General features: G+C 35.5%; 1 protein-coding gene across 2 annotated transcripts in view; it reads right to left on the bottom strand.

Annotated features, from left to right (window-relative positions):
* The window catches only part of tbxas1 (thromboxane A synthase 1 (platelet)), a 179,973-nt gene that overhangs the window by 43,412 nt on the left and 118,746 nt on the right, over positions 1 to 17,815 (bottom strand). Inside the window, 4 exon segments of one of the 2 annotated variants that reach the window (NM_205609.3) lie at positions 12,000 to 12,323; positions 14,834 to 14,964; positions 15,155 to 15,303; positions 15,392 to 15,480. In NM_205609.3, the coding sequence (NP_991172.3) occupies positions 12,000 to 12,323; positions 14,834 to 14,964; positions 15,155 to 15,303; positions 15,392 to 15,480 (693 nt within the window). 2 annotated transcript variants of the gene reach the window in all.

The following is a 17,815-nucleotide window of genomic DNA, read 5'->3' as shown; positions in this document are numbered from 1 at the left end:
AGGGGCGTTTAGAGAATAAAAACTGCTCTGAAGGAGGAGCTGAAGACACTTTCTCTCTGAGCCAAACGCTGATAGACATTATAACAGCAGGCTAGATGAGGCTGACCTTCGGTATACACCGGGCCAGATGTCTTTGTGTATGGATCCCCAGCTGCTCGATATAAAGAGAGTATTAAGTTATTGCTGGCTATACAGTCGGCTTAAGACATGAGGCGTCATGAGACAAGGCCAAGGCTGAGCTTGAGTTTTATTGTGCTGCTTGTAATGCTTACTGCTTTTATAACTTCTGCCATAAGCTCTTTTATTTGAAAACTTTCACGGCAACTGGGTTTATAAACATCTCTCCGGTTTATTTTCCATCCTGGGGATTCTGTCAGTTAACTTCAAAATCTAAAGTATTGCAAGTTAGCGTGATTCGCTCGTTGTAAATCAACCATCGAATAAATTATGCAGTTTAATAAAAAAAATTTTTATACTACACTTTTTTTTTAAATAATTTTTAAAATATATACTAGAGCAGGTCATTTGGTATTTTAAAGTGACAGTACTGGAGTTAAATATCAGAAAACATAGCAATTTTCTCAGTAAATGCAATTATCATAAGAATCATTTTGCAATGGTATGAATAATTTGAATCAGACCTTATTAACACTTCCCTTTCATAAGCCAACTCTACTTTGCTTGGTCAGGTGGCCAAGTCTGATTTAATGTTGTGGGCAGGTGGTGATTATGCAATTGTATGACTTTATTCATGTTCACGTAGATCAGTGGCAGGCAAGATTCGTAAAAAATACAATGACTCGTTAATGCGACTCAGAGCCAAGTCTTTTCTTTGAGAGATCCCACATGAAAAAATACTACATAATGTATTCACCTTATTCTCAGCTGACGAGTGGGCGCTGCCATATGAATCTTTTTGTCTCTCGACTTCCGGTCACATTCACTTCCATTCATTTTTTGACGTTAACAACTGCTCGTTACGCTGCTTGATGTTGCAATTTAATATTTTCTTATTATATTATGCTACTTGGTCTGTGTACTAGTCATGCAAACATTTGTTTGTTGGGCAAGTAGTTTGGCCATTTTCTGCCGTTTATTATTCCTAGTCATTTCTCCCATAGACGACTGAATCGGAAGTTCTAAGACAATCGCGAAAACAGGCGCACTTCCGCATTTTAGAACAAGGTCAATAGTAAATCCTAGTGTTTTTGAACCATACTAAAGTGCTTGAATTTAATCTGTGGTGGTAATTCTATAGTTGCTATAATAACACTACAACTATAGTAATATAAACAAATGACTCAATATTGTAGTTTTCTTTAACTATTTTTATAACTATATAGGGTACTGTATATTATACAGTACATCAAAGTTCATTCATTCATTTTCTTTTCGGCTTAATCCCTTTATTAATCCGGGGTCGCCACAATGGAATGAACCGCCAACTTATCCAGCATATGTTTTATGCAACGGATGCCCATCCAGCTGCAACCCATCACTGGGAAACACCCATACACTCACTCACACATACACTACGGACAATTTAGCTTGCCCAATTTATCTATACCACACGATTTGGACTTGTGGGGGAAACCGGAGCACCCGAAGGAAACAAACATGATCAAAGGGGGGGGGCAAGCAAACTCCACACAGAAATGCCAACTGACCCAGTAGGGGCTCGAACCAGCAACTTTCTTGCTTGATTGTGCTACCCACTGCGCCACTGTGCTGCCCCTACATCAAAGTTTACTGTTGTATAAACTAAAGTATACTACTTTATCAGTTCACTATAGTTAATACTACACTATGCTGAATCGTTCATTAACAAAGTGTTGTAAATACTATAATACACACACACCGGCCACTTTATTAGGTACACATTACTAGTACCTGGTTGAACCCCCTTTTGCCTTCAAAAATGCCTTAATACTTTGTGGCACAGATTCAACAAGGATCTGTCGGCTGCACATCTATGATGCAAATCTCTCATTTCACCACATGCCAAAGGTGTTTTATTGGATTGAGGTCTGGTGACTGTGGAGGCCATTGTACAGTGAACTTATTGTCATGTTGTTGGGTTGTGGCATTGACACGATGCTCAATTGGTACTAATGGGCCCAAAGTGCACCAAGAAAATATCCTGCACACCATTATACCACCACCAGCCTGAACCGTTGATACAAGGCAGGATGGATCCATGCATTCATGTTGTTGATGCCAAATTCTGACCCCACCATCTGAATGCCAACTTATTACACCCGGCAACGCTTTTCTAATCTTCTATTGTCCAATTTTGGTGAGCCTGTGTGAATTGTAGCCTCCGTTTCCTGTTCTTAGCCTACAGGAGTGGCACCCAGTGTGGTCTTCTGCTGCTGTAGCCCATCCGTCTCAAGGTTGAACATGTGCTTTCAAAGATGCTCTTCTGCATACCTCGGTTGTAACGAGTGGTTATTTGAGTTACTGTTGCCTTTCTATCAGCTGGAACCAGTCTGGTAATTCTCCTCTGACATTTGCGCCCACAGAACTGCCGCTCGCTAAATATTTTCTCTCTTTCAGTCCACTTTCTGTAAACCCTGGAGATGGTTATGCGTAAAAATCTCAGTAGATAAGCAGTTTCTCATCAACCCATCTGGCACCAACAACCATGCCATGTTCAAAGTCGTCATTTAAATATCATTCTTCCCCATTCTGATGCTCGGTTTGAACTGCAGCAGATTGTCTTGGCCATGTTGCTGCCATGTGATTGGCTGATTAAAAATTTACAAGCAGTTGGACAGGTGTACCTAATAAAATGGCCGGTGAGTGTATGTATGTATATATATATATATATATATATATACTTCATTATAGTATGGTTCAAAAAACTATATTTGCTATAAATTGCTATAGTAATTTTTCTTTTTTTAAAAAAACTTTAAAACGTTTTTACATTTGAAAAATATTTTGAAAATTATTTTACTTGCGGTTTGTAACGTAGCTACGTTACAAACTGCAAGTAAGATATTTTTTTTTTTCAGAAACCCATATGACCTGATCTTTGCAAGTAGAAAATTACATTTTCCAAGGATGCATAATATGCTAGAATGCATAATCCTAAACAGTTTCAAAGATGAGCAATCCTCCAAAACACACCAGTGAATCTTCATTTACTTTGAAAAAAAAAACAAAACAGGCAGATGTCCAGAGAGAAGAAATCGGAGTGGTTAAACTGAAAGAGCAGCAGAGGAGAGATTGAAGAAGAATGAGCGAATGAGATGAAAGAGTAGACAGAAGGACGCAGAGCTGAACTAATGCCACGTTTGATCCCTTTCTCTTGTGGGCGGCTGCCAGAACCCGACTGCAGGTATCAGGATTCAAGAGGTGCAGGTTCATGAAGGCGCCATTTATGTGTACGCCATTAGAAGGAAAAAATAAGAAACACCGTGGCTGATAGATAGGATGACAGACAACAAAATATAGCTGTGTTATGAAATTCTGTGATGAATTGTAATGGCTGTTGGTGTGCAATGCTAATTTGAGTGTGTATTGGCAATAGCTAAAATGAAACGCAGTTTTAAAAGGGACCTATCATGCAAAATTTATATTAAGAATTAATGTTGTGTTTACATTAATTAAATTTTTATATAATAACAGTCTGCAGAAATAATTTTATTGTACTTTTGACGTTGTACATGTCATCAGAAGGGAAAAGCCCCATCCATTAGTGACGATCTCTCCCTCATTAGCAAACGGACCTGAATGAGAAGCAGCTGTAGTCTCCACAGGCTGACAACATTTTCAGTTTTTCACAGAGATAACATAAGTCCTGTTTTAAATCTGCCACTATGCTGACACATAGGCATTTGTAGCTCCACCCTCTTATGAAAAGAAAGCTGGGAGCAAAATCTCATTTGAATTTAAAGCGAAAGTCACTAAAGCATCGCAATTTGGATCAAAGTCGAATTGGAGCATTTTCAAAGTGTTATAAAAATTATTTGTGTGGTATTTCGAGCTGCAACTTCTCACACAATCTTGGCACATCAGAGACCTATTTTGTAAAATGGGGCATAATGGATGTACTTTTATAGTAAAACATACCTATATTAATAAAAAAAAAAACATTAAACTTTTGTAAATTGACAACAACAAAAATAGATTTGTCAAAAAAGAGAAAGATGTGCTATGTGATCAGCTTTGATTGTGCTGACCTGTGTGCTTACTGCATTACTCGAGTATGTTGCTGTGTTTGTCTTTATCTTAATTGCAGTCCTTCTCTATTAAAAATACACTAGTGAGATGCTGGTTGGCTTTATCAAGCCAAGAAACACAGTTTGCATGTAATCCTTTCCATACAGCGGTGAGGTTTACTGATGAGCCGTTTAGTCACACAACACTATAATGTTTTACAGCAAAACACACAATTTCACTGAAAAATGGACACAAGTCACTGTGGTCTCTGATGTAATCAGACTGGCTTTCTTTACATGAGAACTGCTTTGGACTGACCATGTGAATGCATTCACTTCCTTGATCAGTGGACTGAAAACCACCATTGCAGATACTCTGTGTCATAATCTTAACTCAATGTCCTAACTAATAAAGCCATCTAACTGTGTGAATAAATTAAGCGATTGCTAATTGATCAACTAAATTGGGAGTTTTTTTTTAAAGAATTCAGCCAATGTTAATATTACTTATTATATATTTAAAAGTTAAGAACTTAATCTAATCTTTAGAGCTCAGTCAATGAGTTTGTAATGTTGTTTTTAGAAAAGCATTTTCTGTTCATGAATGAGACTGGTTACTCTCAAACAACTTGTTGAAATGAGGATAAATTCTTATATTCTTATATATATATTTAATGTATTATTATTTTAAAAGAAAGCATAATCACAAATCTACCTCCACACAAGGATGATTTACAATAATATATTTGTGCATATACAGTAATCAACAATTAATTGTTGATTAATTTTAGGACAACTACTTCAAATGCTTCAAATCAGTTCAGACAGTACTGAAGTCAATTTGGGAGCTTATGTAACAAAATAACTTTGTTAGTAGTGTAAGTTTATATGTTAGGTAAAAATATTAGATAAAATAACAAAGAAAAAAAAAATAATAATTATGCAGATTGTATTTTTTTTGCAATATTTTGCATGAATTGTAATTTCTATTTCTAAAGATTTTTGTGAGTAAAATATTATTTTATTAAATAAATCTGTTTAATAAATCTTTTTTTGTTCAAATGCACCAAAATATATTACCCTTATTCACTGAGAAATGGATACAAATATTTATTTTTAACTACGTTAAAGCACTTTGCGTATTATGCAACTATTAACCAACATTACAGAATAATGAACATGATTCAAATGTGGTGATACATTTTATTTTTTAGACTAATAATTTAGGTCAAAGAAATTCAAGTGAAAATAAAACGCAGACTATCCTGGGGTGGATTTCCCAAACAATGACGTAACTCGCGGCTGCACTATCATAATATGATTCATCATTTGGGAAAAGAGCGATGTAGTGACGAGTGTTTTCCAAAACGCATAGTTTTTCTGTCGCAGATCTATCCATAGAGCCATGTTAGTTATAATGTAAAACGCCCATAATGATGCTCTAAACGGAGTGGGAACCCCACTTCTTAAAGAAAAACCCCATAATTTCTTTGTGCAAATTATATTGTTTTACATGCACATACATTAAAAAAAAAAAAAAAAAATGCAATATTAGTTTTGGTAAAAACAGGCACTTGTTTTCTCTATTAATTAAAATATATGTAAATGGCTCATAGAGGACCAATGTTTCCTTCACAAATATTATTGAGAACATTACATATTCTATCATAAAACATAATCACTAACAAAAGCTAACACGTATTACAATATCATAAATAAATAAATAAATAAACAAATAAATATCATAAATAAATAAATAAATAAATAAATAAATAAATAAATAAATAATGAGGCTATTTATAAAGAAATTAAATTTAATATTATTTATTAGGAAATGAAAAAAACCCACTTTATTAATTATATTGATGATGATGATGATGACTATTATTATTATTATTATTATTATAATTATTATTATTATTAATAATATTAAGTAGGATATTGTTTATTTATTTTTTAAACATTTTGAAACTTTGACATTTTTTCTACCTTTACATTTTTACACATGCAAACCACTGCAAAAATGTTCTAACCAACAGGTCTATGTAATATGCAGATACATTTCTTAATAAATAATCTACTTTAAATTAAAACCATTAATGTAAGCTATGTTTTTTGTTTTCACAAGCGTTAGAGATGTAACGTAATTTTTGCTTTTTAAATATTATGTCGCCTATAGCTTTCGTCATGAGCCATGGCTGTGTTCAAAATGACATGAATCTTTTTAAAGTGCACTCCGAAGGGAGCACAATTGTAAATATAAAGATTGCTAAAACTGAAGTAAAAATACTTCAAGTCTATTCCTTTACTCTCGTGTCTAGCAGTTCATTGCACATTTAATACACTTTCATGGATTTCATTAAACCCATATTATGCAGAATCTTTCGTAAAGTGTTTTGTTTATTTGGTAGAAACTCAGACTGCAGGGTAGAGAGATTCCTGTGAGATGAGAGGGAACAGACATGAAAAAGCAACATGAGAGAGAGCCAGAGTCGTCCCCCAATAACATTCGTGATTTAGAGGCTCTTCTTTCTGCATCTGACCCTCCTCCTCCTCATCATCCACACACTCCAGCGCTTCACGGCACAGATTACAAGGTTTCAGGGAATCAATCAAGAATCCCTCTCTGTCTCTCTCATGAGTATGCACATTATGCACAAACATAAGACATCAAATCAGCAGAACTACCATCATCACTGCAACCCGCCGCTACATTTATAGGGGAAAGTAAATTATGTGAGGAGAAAAACTGCAAACGGAGCGCTTGTACCGCCTCATAACTGTTACAATCCTGCAGCGTTTAAAGGGAAAGTTCACCCAAAAATGTACATTTACTTATTATTTACTCACCCTCAAGTAGTTCCTGTTTGAGTTTCCTTCTGTTTGAGCATATATATATATATATATATATATATATATATATATATATATATATATATATATATATATATATATATATATATATATATATACACATATATTTATTTATTTATTTATTTATTTTTTTTTTTTTGAAGAAAATTTGGAAACTGATAGCCATTGACTTCTACTAAGGGGGTCAATAGATGTTTTTCTCTATTGTTTTTCATAAAATTTTCCTTCGTGCTCATTAAAAGCAAGGTTTGTTGAATAAATAATTATTAACCCAGCATTTTTGGGTGAACCATCTCTTTAATAAAAGTCCTGGTTCACTTAGCACTCAAAGCTCAGCCATTGGGCTTTGTCAGGCCATTGGTCAGTGTTGGACAGGCAAGTTTGATTGTTGTGTTCCATATAGGGTTGTGCGGTTAATTGAAGTTGTACCGAAATCATGATTTGGACATGCACAATTTCTAAATCACCTTACAGCACAATTTTACTGCAGTATGGTATTTGAAGCAATCATAACGCAGCGCACCAAAACAGAGCGTGAGAACAGGAGACTGAATAGCCTGTGTATACAGGCGTGATGAGTTTAGCTCTGGAGGACTTGGTGCCAAAAAAGTCAACATCTGTGGTATGGGGAAAGGTTACTTCGAACACAGGAAGACTGATGTATGGCAAAACCAGGTAATTTGTGAGTCAGTCATGTATTGAGTCAAAAACATGTGTAAAGCATGAGCGTGTTGCTTTCTTCAGCAGTTTATTTATTTTTTTATCATTGCTCGGTGACAATCAATCTTTTTCTCAGAGAATGATAAACTAACAAAACATTGCTGCAGATGCGATACAAGTTTTATGTATGGATGGAATTAAAAAGTTCGGGAGTGAGGTGTAGTAACTGTATTATGAAGCGTGTTTCGGATTCTATACCAATGTTGGCGACCTGGGGTTTTCACAGACTGTACCAAATGCTGAGGACCAGGGGGTGGGGTTGGATGGGGGGAAATGGTTGAAATTACGGGAGTTTTCCAGGGCGAATAACAAAATGGGAGGGTGGCGGGAGATGGGTCTGAAATACGGGAGACTCCCGGGACAAACGGGAGTGTTGGCGGGTATGGTGCCGCTCTCAAAATGTGCATGCAATCCACGCGCCTTTATTGGAAATAATGAACTTGTGAGTGCAAAAAACGTGATATGTGAATGGCCTATTTCACGGCAGTGTCACAAAGTGGTCTATACATTACATTACAAAACAAATCCTTGAACACACATGCAACTACTCCTGATATTTGATCAAGCAGAACATTGGAGCCTTATATAAGTTTGACGGCACGAGTGCTCACACATACACAGTTGTTTTGCCATAGGTCTATCCTAGAGACAATCTGTTACAGCTGTACTAGGTTATTTTTTATTTTATGTCTTGAGACATGTTACAGGTCTTTAAAGCAGGTCACAGACCAGAAGTGCCGATCGGCGGCGCGCTGTGCAGCGCCACGCAGCACTATGCATTTTAGAATTCTAAACATAGGTTTCTATCAGGATACACACACCGGCGTCGCAAGTCGGCTGCGCCCGGCCACGGCTCAGGACGCAGTTGATTTTTCAGCCGCCCAACAGAGTGCCATCTGATTAGTTTCATGTTAAATATCATTCGAATGTGCGCATCTGGTGTGTGATACTTTAAACTGTCATGTGCGTGCCGTGTCGCGGCGCTTCTGGTGTGCGACCTGCTTATTAAGTATCCAATTGTTTGTTTTTTTTAAATGTTTTAGATTCAGACTGTAAACACAGATTCAGTGTCTCTGTGACAGAATCGTGATTAAAATCGAAATCGTAATATTGTTCAAGAAAATCGTGATAATTTTCTTTTGCCCATAACACACAGCCCTAGTTCCATATGTCACTTTTCGTCGAGTTGATGTCAATGCTCGTTGGACCAATTCAGCATGTATAATCAGAGTTGAGCCATTGGTTGAAGAGACTGATCTGATTTAGTTATTTAGGAATGATTTAGAGCACAAGAACAAAAACTGAAGTGACGTAGCAAGCAAACTCTTCAAGTCAAGATGGAACACCAAAGTGGCTGGCTGTAATTTCACAACATATCTCAAATATTTGGATACAATATGAATTATTAGATTATTAGACATATTTAAATAAGCAAACCTCTCTCTTGTGAGTGATAATTATTAGTACTGTGATAATGGTACTAAATGCTGAGGCGTAAGGCGACAACACGGTTGGGTTTCATCAGCGGTATTTGTTTGGATTTGTTGTAAAGGTGTGGGCCTTTTAAAGGAACTTTTCTTTTTGAAAATAGAAAAATTTTACCTTGGCTTAGCATAGATAATTGAATAGGATTACACCATTAACATCTTGCTCAAATGACTAAAGAGTTTTGCAAATCTCAAGACTGACAGAAAATCAAAAGTTACTAGTTTTGCTGGCTGATATGGAAAGGAACTTCAGTTTACTCTCATTTAAGCATGATAAAATAATAATAAAAAAAATTCTGCAGTACAATTTGTGCACTTTGCAGAAGGAACCATTATAGTACACAGTGCCTGAAATTAGTCCCCAATTAGGAAAGTTCCAACATGACCACCTGCTTGCAAAGGGAGCGTGTGGTAGAAAATAGCCACATTTAATTTTCCATTGGTCTTAGTACACATTGTAACTACAAAAGCTTTATATAGGACAACTACTAAAAATGTTTGGTCATTTTAGAGCAAGATGATAATCTGATTTAATTACATATGCTGGTAAGGGCCGGTGTCCTGCATATTTTAGTTTCAACCTCAATTAAACATCTTTTTCTGTGTATACTAGACACTTCCAGGCAGGTGTGTTGAAGGATATTGGAGCTAAATGATGCAGGACACCGCCCCTCCAGGACTGAGTTTGGGCACCCCTGATCTATGCTAAGCTAAGTTAAAAATGATCCCGTCAGATATGAAGATAGGCTGAATGAATTAAAAAATGGTAAAACTCCATTGTTTAACTCTTTGGGACATGTAAAATGAGCCTATTTATTTATTTTTTGAGTGTTCCTTTTTGGCCTTAAACTCAAAGATATAGAACAAACAAAAGGCTTTCATGATGTATAATTTGGATTGAACCAAACATCAAACAAGTAATTCTGCATGCTGGACTAAACTCATTTGTTTGCTGTATGTGAATGCATGTATAGTATTTTAATTAGTTGACAACTTGTAAAGAGCTTAAATGTGTAAAGGAATCAAAACAGCAGGAAATCACACATAAAGATTTTCTTCAATGATATGCGTTTCCATTGAACTTTAGTGAAAAACATCATGAATTTGATCAGAAAATCTTGCGCAATCTGTCATTTTTAGGGCCATACCTTGTGATGATTATGTGCTGTTTTTGGTTTAGCTGGTTTATCTTTGGTCTGTCACATTCATATTTCAGTCAATCAACTCCAGAATAGCCCATCTTTTCAGCAGTATGTGTTTGCTTGTTTGATGTGCACCAAAGCACAGATGGAAGGGTTCACACTTATTAAAGTGAACTGCACTAACAGAGCAAATGCACCAGAGATTGTATTTAAAAAAAATGTTTGCACTATTATTTATATACACCTTAAGTGCCTTTTGTGGACACAAATTTGAAAACATTTGCTCTTTGATAAAGCTTCTCATTAAAGAAAAAGTTCATCTGATAATTTAAATGTACTTACTATTTATACACCCTCAACTGGTTTAAACCTTTGAGTTTCTTGTTCTTTAATTGAACACAAGGAAGGTATTTTGAAGAAAGCGGTAAAACTGTAATTATTGGACATCCATAGTAGGAAAAAAATACTATGGAAGTCACTCAACCTAGGCTCATTCTGATTCTGTACCCCTACTGTATATACATTTCTGGAGAGCGCCAAATACATCCCAGGGGCTGTGTTATTTTGCAGTTTTTGTTTTTGTGAATCCCTAAAACGCCGCTGTGTACGCTTTTTCAGATCTTAAATTTCTCTCGCGAGTGCCATTTGTGTCTGCTGTTCTTGTGTAAATCCACCATAGGCCGCTGTCAACTGACTGACTGACTGATTGGCTGACCCACCCTCCTCCTTCAATAAACCTAACCAATAGTGTTTTCAAAAGCACCGACTGACCCGCCCACCCACTTCCTTGAACCCAACTGACCAAAAAGTAAAGCCCTCGTCAGATTTTTACCCCGTTTTACCACATTCTCACCCTGTTATTTACTTATTTATTTTACCCGCTTTCTGGAACAGTTCTTTGCCAGACTCAAAGCCTGTCATCATGGTCAACTCCTCTCTGCGTCTCAAGTCCACCGACATACATGGGGAGCTACTGGTCAAACTGGTAACAGCACGGAAAGCCATCTATACGGAGACAAGCGGTCATACTGCTCTACAGCATTTATTTTAAAGACGAAATGCAGCCATATGTAGATCTGGCTACATAATTCGTGATCTCCAGAAATATATATTGGGCTACATTTAAAGAATGAGTCTGTTAAAGTCAATGGTAACAAGTTTTTAGCAATCTTCAAAATATCTCCTCAAGTGTTCAACAGAAAAGAAATGATTATAGAATGTTCAGTTGTGGATGAACTATCCTTTTAGTAGGAGGTCCATTCCCAAATAATAAAATAAAATAAAAAGTTCCACCTTGTAAATTTATTTATTTAAAGGCCCTGATGGTAAATGGTTTGTGAGAAACACAAATAACACAGACCTTCAAAATCGGATAAAAAATGAAACGCTCTAGAAGAGCAAAGAATGCATTGTCAAAAAAAGCATTTTCTGAATCATAATGGCATTTATGAGCACCCACGACACGACAAATATGACAAAAAGACTTGTGAAAACATTGAACAGAATGCCAGTTATTCCACATTTATGCAGAACAAATAAAAAAGCATTCTCAAAACAAGAATGTATTCGCAAACACACACCAAAAACAAGTCAGTTTAATCTGGACTCACGTGTCTGCTGAAGAATTCATCAACTTCCTCCTGTAGTTTCTTCTGACACTCTGGATGAACTGCTAACAGGTAGCATGTGAATGCTAGCGTGTTGCTGCTTGTCTCATAGCCAGCCACCAGGAAGATGAAGGACTGACCGACAATCTCATCCTCCGTCATCATTCTCTTCTGTTGGCTGCGCTTGGTGGATTCATTAGCAGGGCTGTTTTCATGTCCATCATAGGCCTCCTCGTCGGCGTCGTTGACCACATCAAAATGCTCCACAGACAAAAACTTTTTGTTGGTCCTGACATCCAACATCAGCTGCAGAAAGTCTTTCCGCCGCTGTGGGAAACAAACAGATCACAAACATGTTAATGTACTCAATACTGAGGAAATCTTGACAATTTAATGATTTGCTTTTTTCCATTGTTTTTTAAAACTTCGCTATTCATGATTTAATAGTGTATTAATGAAACAACTGGTTAAAGGAAGTTATTTTCTACATGCACCACTCACACTGTTATTTATAAGTATAAACTTTCTAACTAGTGATGGCAATTTGCTAAAGCATGCTAACCTGTTGCCATGTGCTAAAACTTGCTAATAATAATATTTAAACATAAACCTTCCAGCTACATGTTAGTAACATGCTAATTCATGCTGCAATATGGTGATAAAACATGCTAACAATATGGTAAACACATTAGCCATGTGCTAAATACTATTAGAAACATAACAGCAGTTAATTCATTCTAGTGAATATCAAGGCTATAAAAGTGTTTGTCCTAAAGCATGCTAATCTAAACTTGTCAAGCACGTGCTAAAACATGCTAGTAATGTGCTAACAATGTTTAAACACGAACCTCCCAGCAACATGTTAATAACATGTTAATTCATGCTGCATTATTGTGTTAAAACATGCTAACAACACGGCAACCACATTAGTCATGTGCTAAAGGCTGTCAGAAACATAACAATTAATTCATGCTAGTAACATATCAAGGTTATATAAGTGTTTGTCCCAAAACTACAAAAGTTTGTCATCATTTCCTAACCCAATGATGATTTAATAATGTAATAAAACACCTGGTTAATGGGAGTTATTTTTTACATGCACTACTCACACTGCTATTTCTAATTACGCCATACGTTGTAGCTTTCTAAGAAGCGATAACGATATGCTAAACCATGCTAACCTGTTAAACTTGTCAACCATGCGCTAAAACATATAGTAATGTGCTAACAATGTTTAAACATCAGTGTCCTGGCAACATGTTAGTAATATGCTAATTCATGCTGCAATCTAATGTTAATACATGCTAACAACATGGTAAACAGATTAGCCATGGTCTAAAGACTATTAGAAACATAACAACAGTTAATTCATGCTAGTAACATACCAAGGCTATATCCGTGTTTTTCATAATAAGCTTATCTGGTCTCTAATAGCATATCCCATCTATTGTAATTTGTGAATTATTAGTGTCTTAAAAGGATAATTTAGCCAAAAAAAGTCATCATTTACTGACAGGTTGATTATTTACCAATGTGTTAATAAAATGTCTGGTTAAAGGAAGTTATTTTCAATGTGCACAACTCGCATTGTTATTTCTAATTACGCTAAAAGCTCTAGCTTTCTAAGTAGCGATAACAATATGTGAAACCATGCTAACCTGTTAAACTTGTCAACCATGTGCTAAAACATGCTAGTAATGTGCTAACAATGTTTAAATGTGAATGTCCTATCTAAATGTTAGTAACATGCTAATTCATGCTGCATTATAGTGTTAAAACATGCTAAAACATAGTAAACACATTAGTCATGTGCTAAAGACTATTAGAAACATAACAGCTGTAAATTCATGCTGTAACATATCAAGGCTATAGAAGCTTAAAGTGTTTGTCCTGATTAGCTTGTCTGGCATGTAGTAGTAATTTGTGAATTATTAATGTGTTAAAGGGACAGTTCCCCCAACAATTTAATTGTCATCACTTACTGACCCTTTACTTGTTATGTACGAGTTTCTTTCTTCTGTTGAACGTCAAAAGAAGATGTTTTGAAGACAGCTGGACCATTGACTTCCATAGTTTTTGTTTTTCCTACTATGGAAGTCAATGGTTACAGGATTCCGGCTTTCTGCAAAATATCTTCTTTAACAGAAGAATGAAACTCGTAAAGGTTTGCAACCACTTTAGGGTGAGTAAATGGTGAGTCAATTTACAGTTTTGGTTGAGCTATCACTTTAAATTGTACGGTTGGCTAATAGTTTCATTAATATCTCAATCTTCCACAGTCTTTCTTTCCCACAGATTATATACTTTCAGATAATCATAAAATTAGAACAGAAAAAAAAGACTGATTGTGACAGTAAGTGTGGATGCTTCACTGTGTCACCGGATGTCAAGGGAGCGAAGACAAGAGGTTGGATCCAAATGCAATTTTTAATGAAAAAGATTATTCGTGCAGGCAAAAACAAATGAGGTCAAAAAACAAGAACTCAAGTATCATGAAGGGCATCAAAAATGCAAAAACAAAGCAATGATCAAAGTACAAAAAGTTACAAAACAATCATCAAAACATAACTAGAAAAACTAAACAGGACGACACTCACTGAAACCATACAGGTACTGACAAACATTCCCACTGACTGGTGTGTGCAATGTGTATAAATAGTCCAAACCATTGATGATGACGATATTCAGCTGTGTGTGATTAATGGTGACTGGTTTGTGCAAAGGCATGCTGGGATATGTAGTTCATGAATGACATGTGTAGTATGCCAGCGATCTTTCAGGAACAGATTGCTGGTTATGTGACACACTGATTCATTATGTTGTTCGTACATTCATACCTGTTCTGGAGAAAGATCATCCCTCTGTTTAATCATCTTCTGAATACATTGTGTAAAAAAGCTATTCATCTCATCCCTGGATTTATTAGGAAGAAGGCCAGCAAGAAGCCGAAGGAGAAACGGGAACGCCACTGAAAAAAATCCATGAAAAATGGGCACGGTCAGAACATTTCACTTGTACAATAAATATGCTAATCGCAATATCTGCGTGATAAAAAATTAGCTTCATATCATCGTCTGTCGGGAGCACTAGCTGTGATATCCTTTCTACATTAATGAGACGGACATAAATGCTGTCCTGCATGTGAGGGCTGAACGTACTGAAGAAAATCATTATGGGTCTGAAGAAGGAGAAGGCGAAAAACTTGGATGCTTGGTGAACAAAAGGGTCATCTGGATTATTCTGAGAATCCACCTGCGTACCAAACGCGACACTGGCAATCACATCCATAGTGAAGCAGCCGAAACACCTGCGAAACAGACGTTTAGCTTATTAATAAAAGCTCTGGAATAATAAGAAAAACAGATGTGTGCATGTATATTCTGAGAAACCCATACTTGTGGATGTTAAAGCTGTTTTCAGACTCAGCGTGGCTCTTCAGGTTTCTCAGTAATGTTTCTGTGGCTGTGTTGATCAGGGGAACCATCTGTAAAGCAATTTTTTACAGATATCAGCAATCTGCAAACACCACAAACCAATGCAAAGGAGATAGATTTCAAGACGATAAATGCAAGGAATAAATGCAGTCTAAATGTAGCTAATGAACCAGAAATGCACAGAAAATGTTGGAAATGGGCTGTTTGGACAGATTTGGTTGGGTTTAAAAAGATACTGTAGGATTTATTGATAGAAATTTAATTTAACATCTACTGTATGTTCTGGTGCAGATTATAAACTTTACCCAGTGAGTAAAAAGCTTAATTTTAGCATTTCAAGAAACAATTCATTAATTAATTCATGTATTCATTAAGAATTACACAACAGCATGAAGAATTAATTCACTGAAGTGAAAAGAAAAGACAGGATTCATATACAATTAAAGTCAGAATTATTAGCCCCCCTGAATTAATAGCACCTCTGTTTATTTTTTTCCCAATTTCTGTTTAACGAAGATAATATTTTTTTACAACACATTTCTAAACAATTGTTTTAACTCATTTCTAATAAATTATTTATTTTATTTTTGCCATAATGACAGTAAATAATATTTGACTAGAAATTTTTCAAGACACTTCTATGCAGCTTAAAGTGACGTTTAAAGGCTTCACTAGGTTAATTAGGTTAACGAGGCAGGTTAGGGTAATTAGGCAAGTTATTGTATACTGATAGTTTGTTCCGTAGACTATCGAAAAATATATAGCTTAAAGGGGCTAATAATTTTGACCTTAAAATGCGTTTTTACAAAATTAAAAACTGCTTTTATTCTAGCCAAAATAAAACAAATAAGATTTTCTTCAGAAGAAAAAATATTATCAGACATACTGTGAAAACTGCCTTGCTCTGTTCAACATAATTTGCTAAATATTCTAAAAAATAACAGGGGGGGGGGTGTATATGCTGTATATGTTGTATGCTGTAACGTGAGTTGGGGTACAAGGGGTCCAAATGCAGTTTATAAACTCAGAGTCATGTAAGCAATAGTCAAAACAGGAGCAAACAGTATCATGAGGAGAATCCAAAATCGTTGTCGTGGTCAGAGGCAAATAGGTTGATTTCAAGTGGCAAAACAACGTAAACGAGAAACAAAGCAAGGTTAGACAAAAGATCACTTTGTAATGCTACAGAATAACAGTCAGCCCAGTTTGCGTGAAAGTGTCATGCATACTGTATATAGTCCATGTAATCAATAAAGATGAGTTTCAGCTGTGTGTGTGTATGTGTCAGTGTCCAGATGACTGTCAGCTGTGGCAGGAGTGATTGGAGCAAAGATTTCTGGGATTTGTAGTTTAGTTCAGTGGCATAAATGTAGTTCTCCAGCAATCTGCAACTGATTTTATGATGTTACTAAGTAAGAATTTGAAACTCCCATTCAGTTTATGAATTAGTTGACAAACAGAATAATTCAAAAGATTTGTGCCTCTGAATGACTCAAAAGAACAATTCAGTTACATTTATAAACAAGCTTTATGCTACACAATATACACTGTTAAATTTTGTGATATACTGCAATATATAAAGGGTGTTTCTTCTGTTTGTTTTGTCTGGAAATATCAAATCACATTCAATTACTTGGATAAACCTGATTATTGTGCTCTCTACACTGCAAAACCCAAAAAGTTAAGGTAACTCAAACCGATTGCAACAAACCATTTAAGTTCAAAAGCGAATCCTAATGAGTACAGTGAACTTAATCAATTTAAGTAAATGAAGCCTTTTAAGCACAGTAAAACCTAATAAATTAAGATAACTCAACCAACTGAGTTCTGTAAAACCCAATAAGTTAAGGCAACTCAAGCCGTTTAAGGAAACCGATTGCAACAAACAATTTTAGTTAAAAACCTAATCTATATGAGTACTGTGAACTTACTCCATTTAAGTTGAAGTAATGAGGTATTTAATTGACTTTAAGTTGTCTGTTAGGTTTTACGGTGTATACATCAATTCTATATTTTAGTTACTCTGCTAAAAGACTACAAAATTTGAGTTGAGCACACATTAACTTCCTCCAAAATGTGTACATTGTTATTAATTTTGAATAATTATAGTTAGTAATGGGATATTTCACCCACAACTGAAAATTCTTATCACAAACACAAAAAGAAGATATTTTAAAAAATGCTAAAAACCTGTAACCATTGACTTTTATAGTAATTCACATTTGACTAATGTTTACAGGTTTCAAACATTTTTCAAAATAACATTGTTTGTGTTCAACAGAAAAAGTAACTCGTAAAGGTTTGAAACCACTTGATGGTGAGTAAATAGTGAGTAAATTTACATTTTTGGGTAAGCTACTGTATCCTTTTTCCAGTACTGGGTTG

This window comes from Danio rerio, chromosome 18, assembly GCF_052040795.2.
Source record: "Danio rerio strain M-AB ecotype USA chromosome 18, GRCz13ab, whole genome shotgun sequence".
Taxonomy (NCBI): Eukaryota; Metazoa; Chordata; class Actinopteri; order Cypriniformes; family Danionidae; genus Danio; species Danio rerio.
Note: the sequence above shows the minus strand (reverse complement) of the source record. Positions and strands in the feature narration are given on the sequence as shown.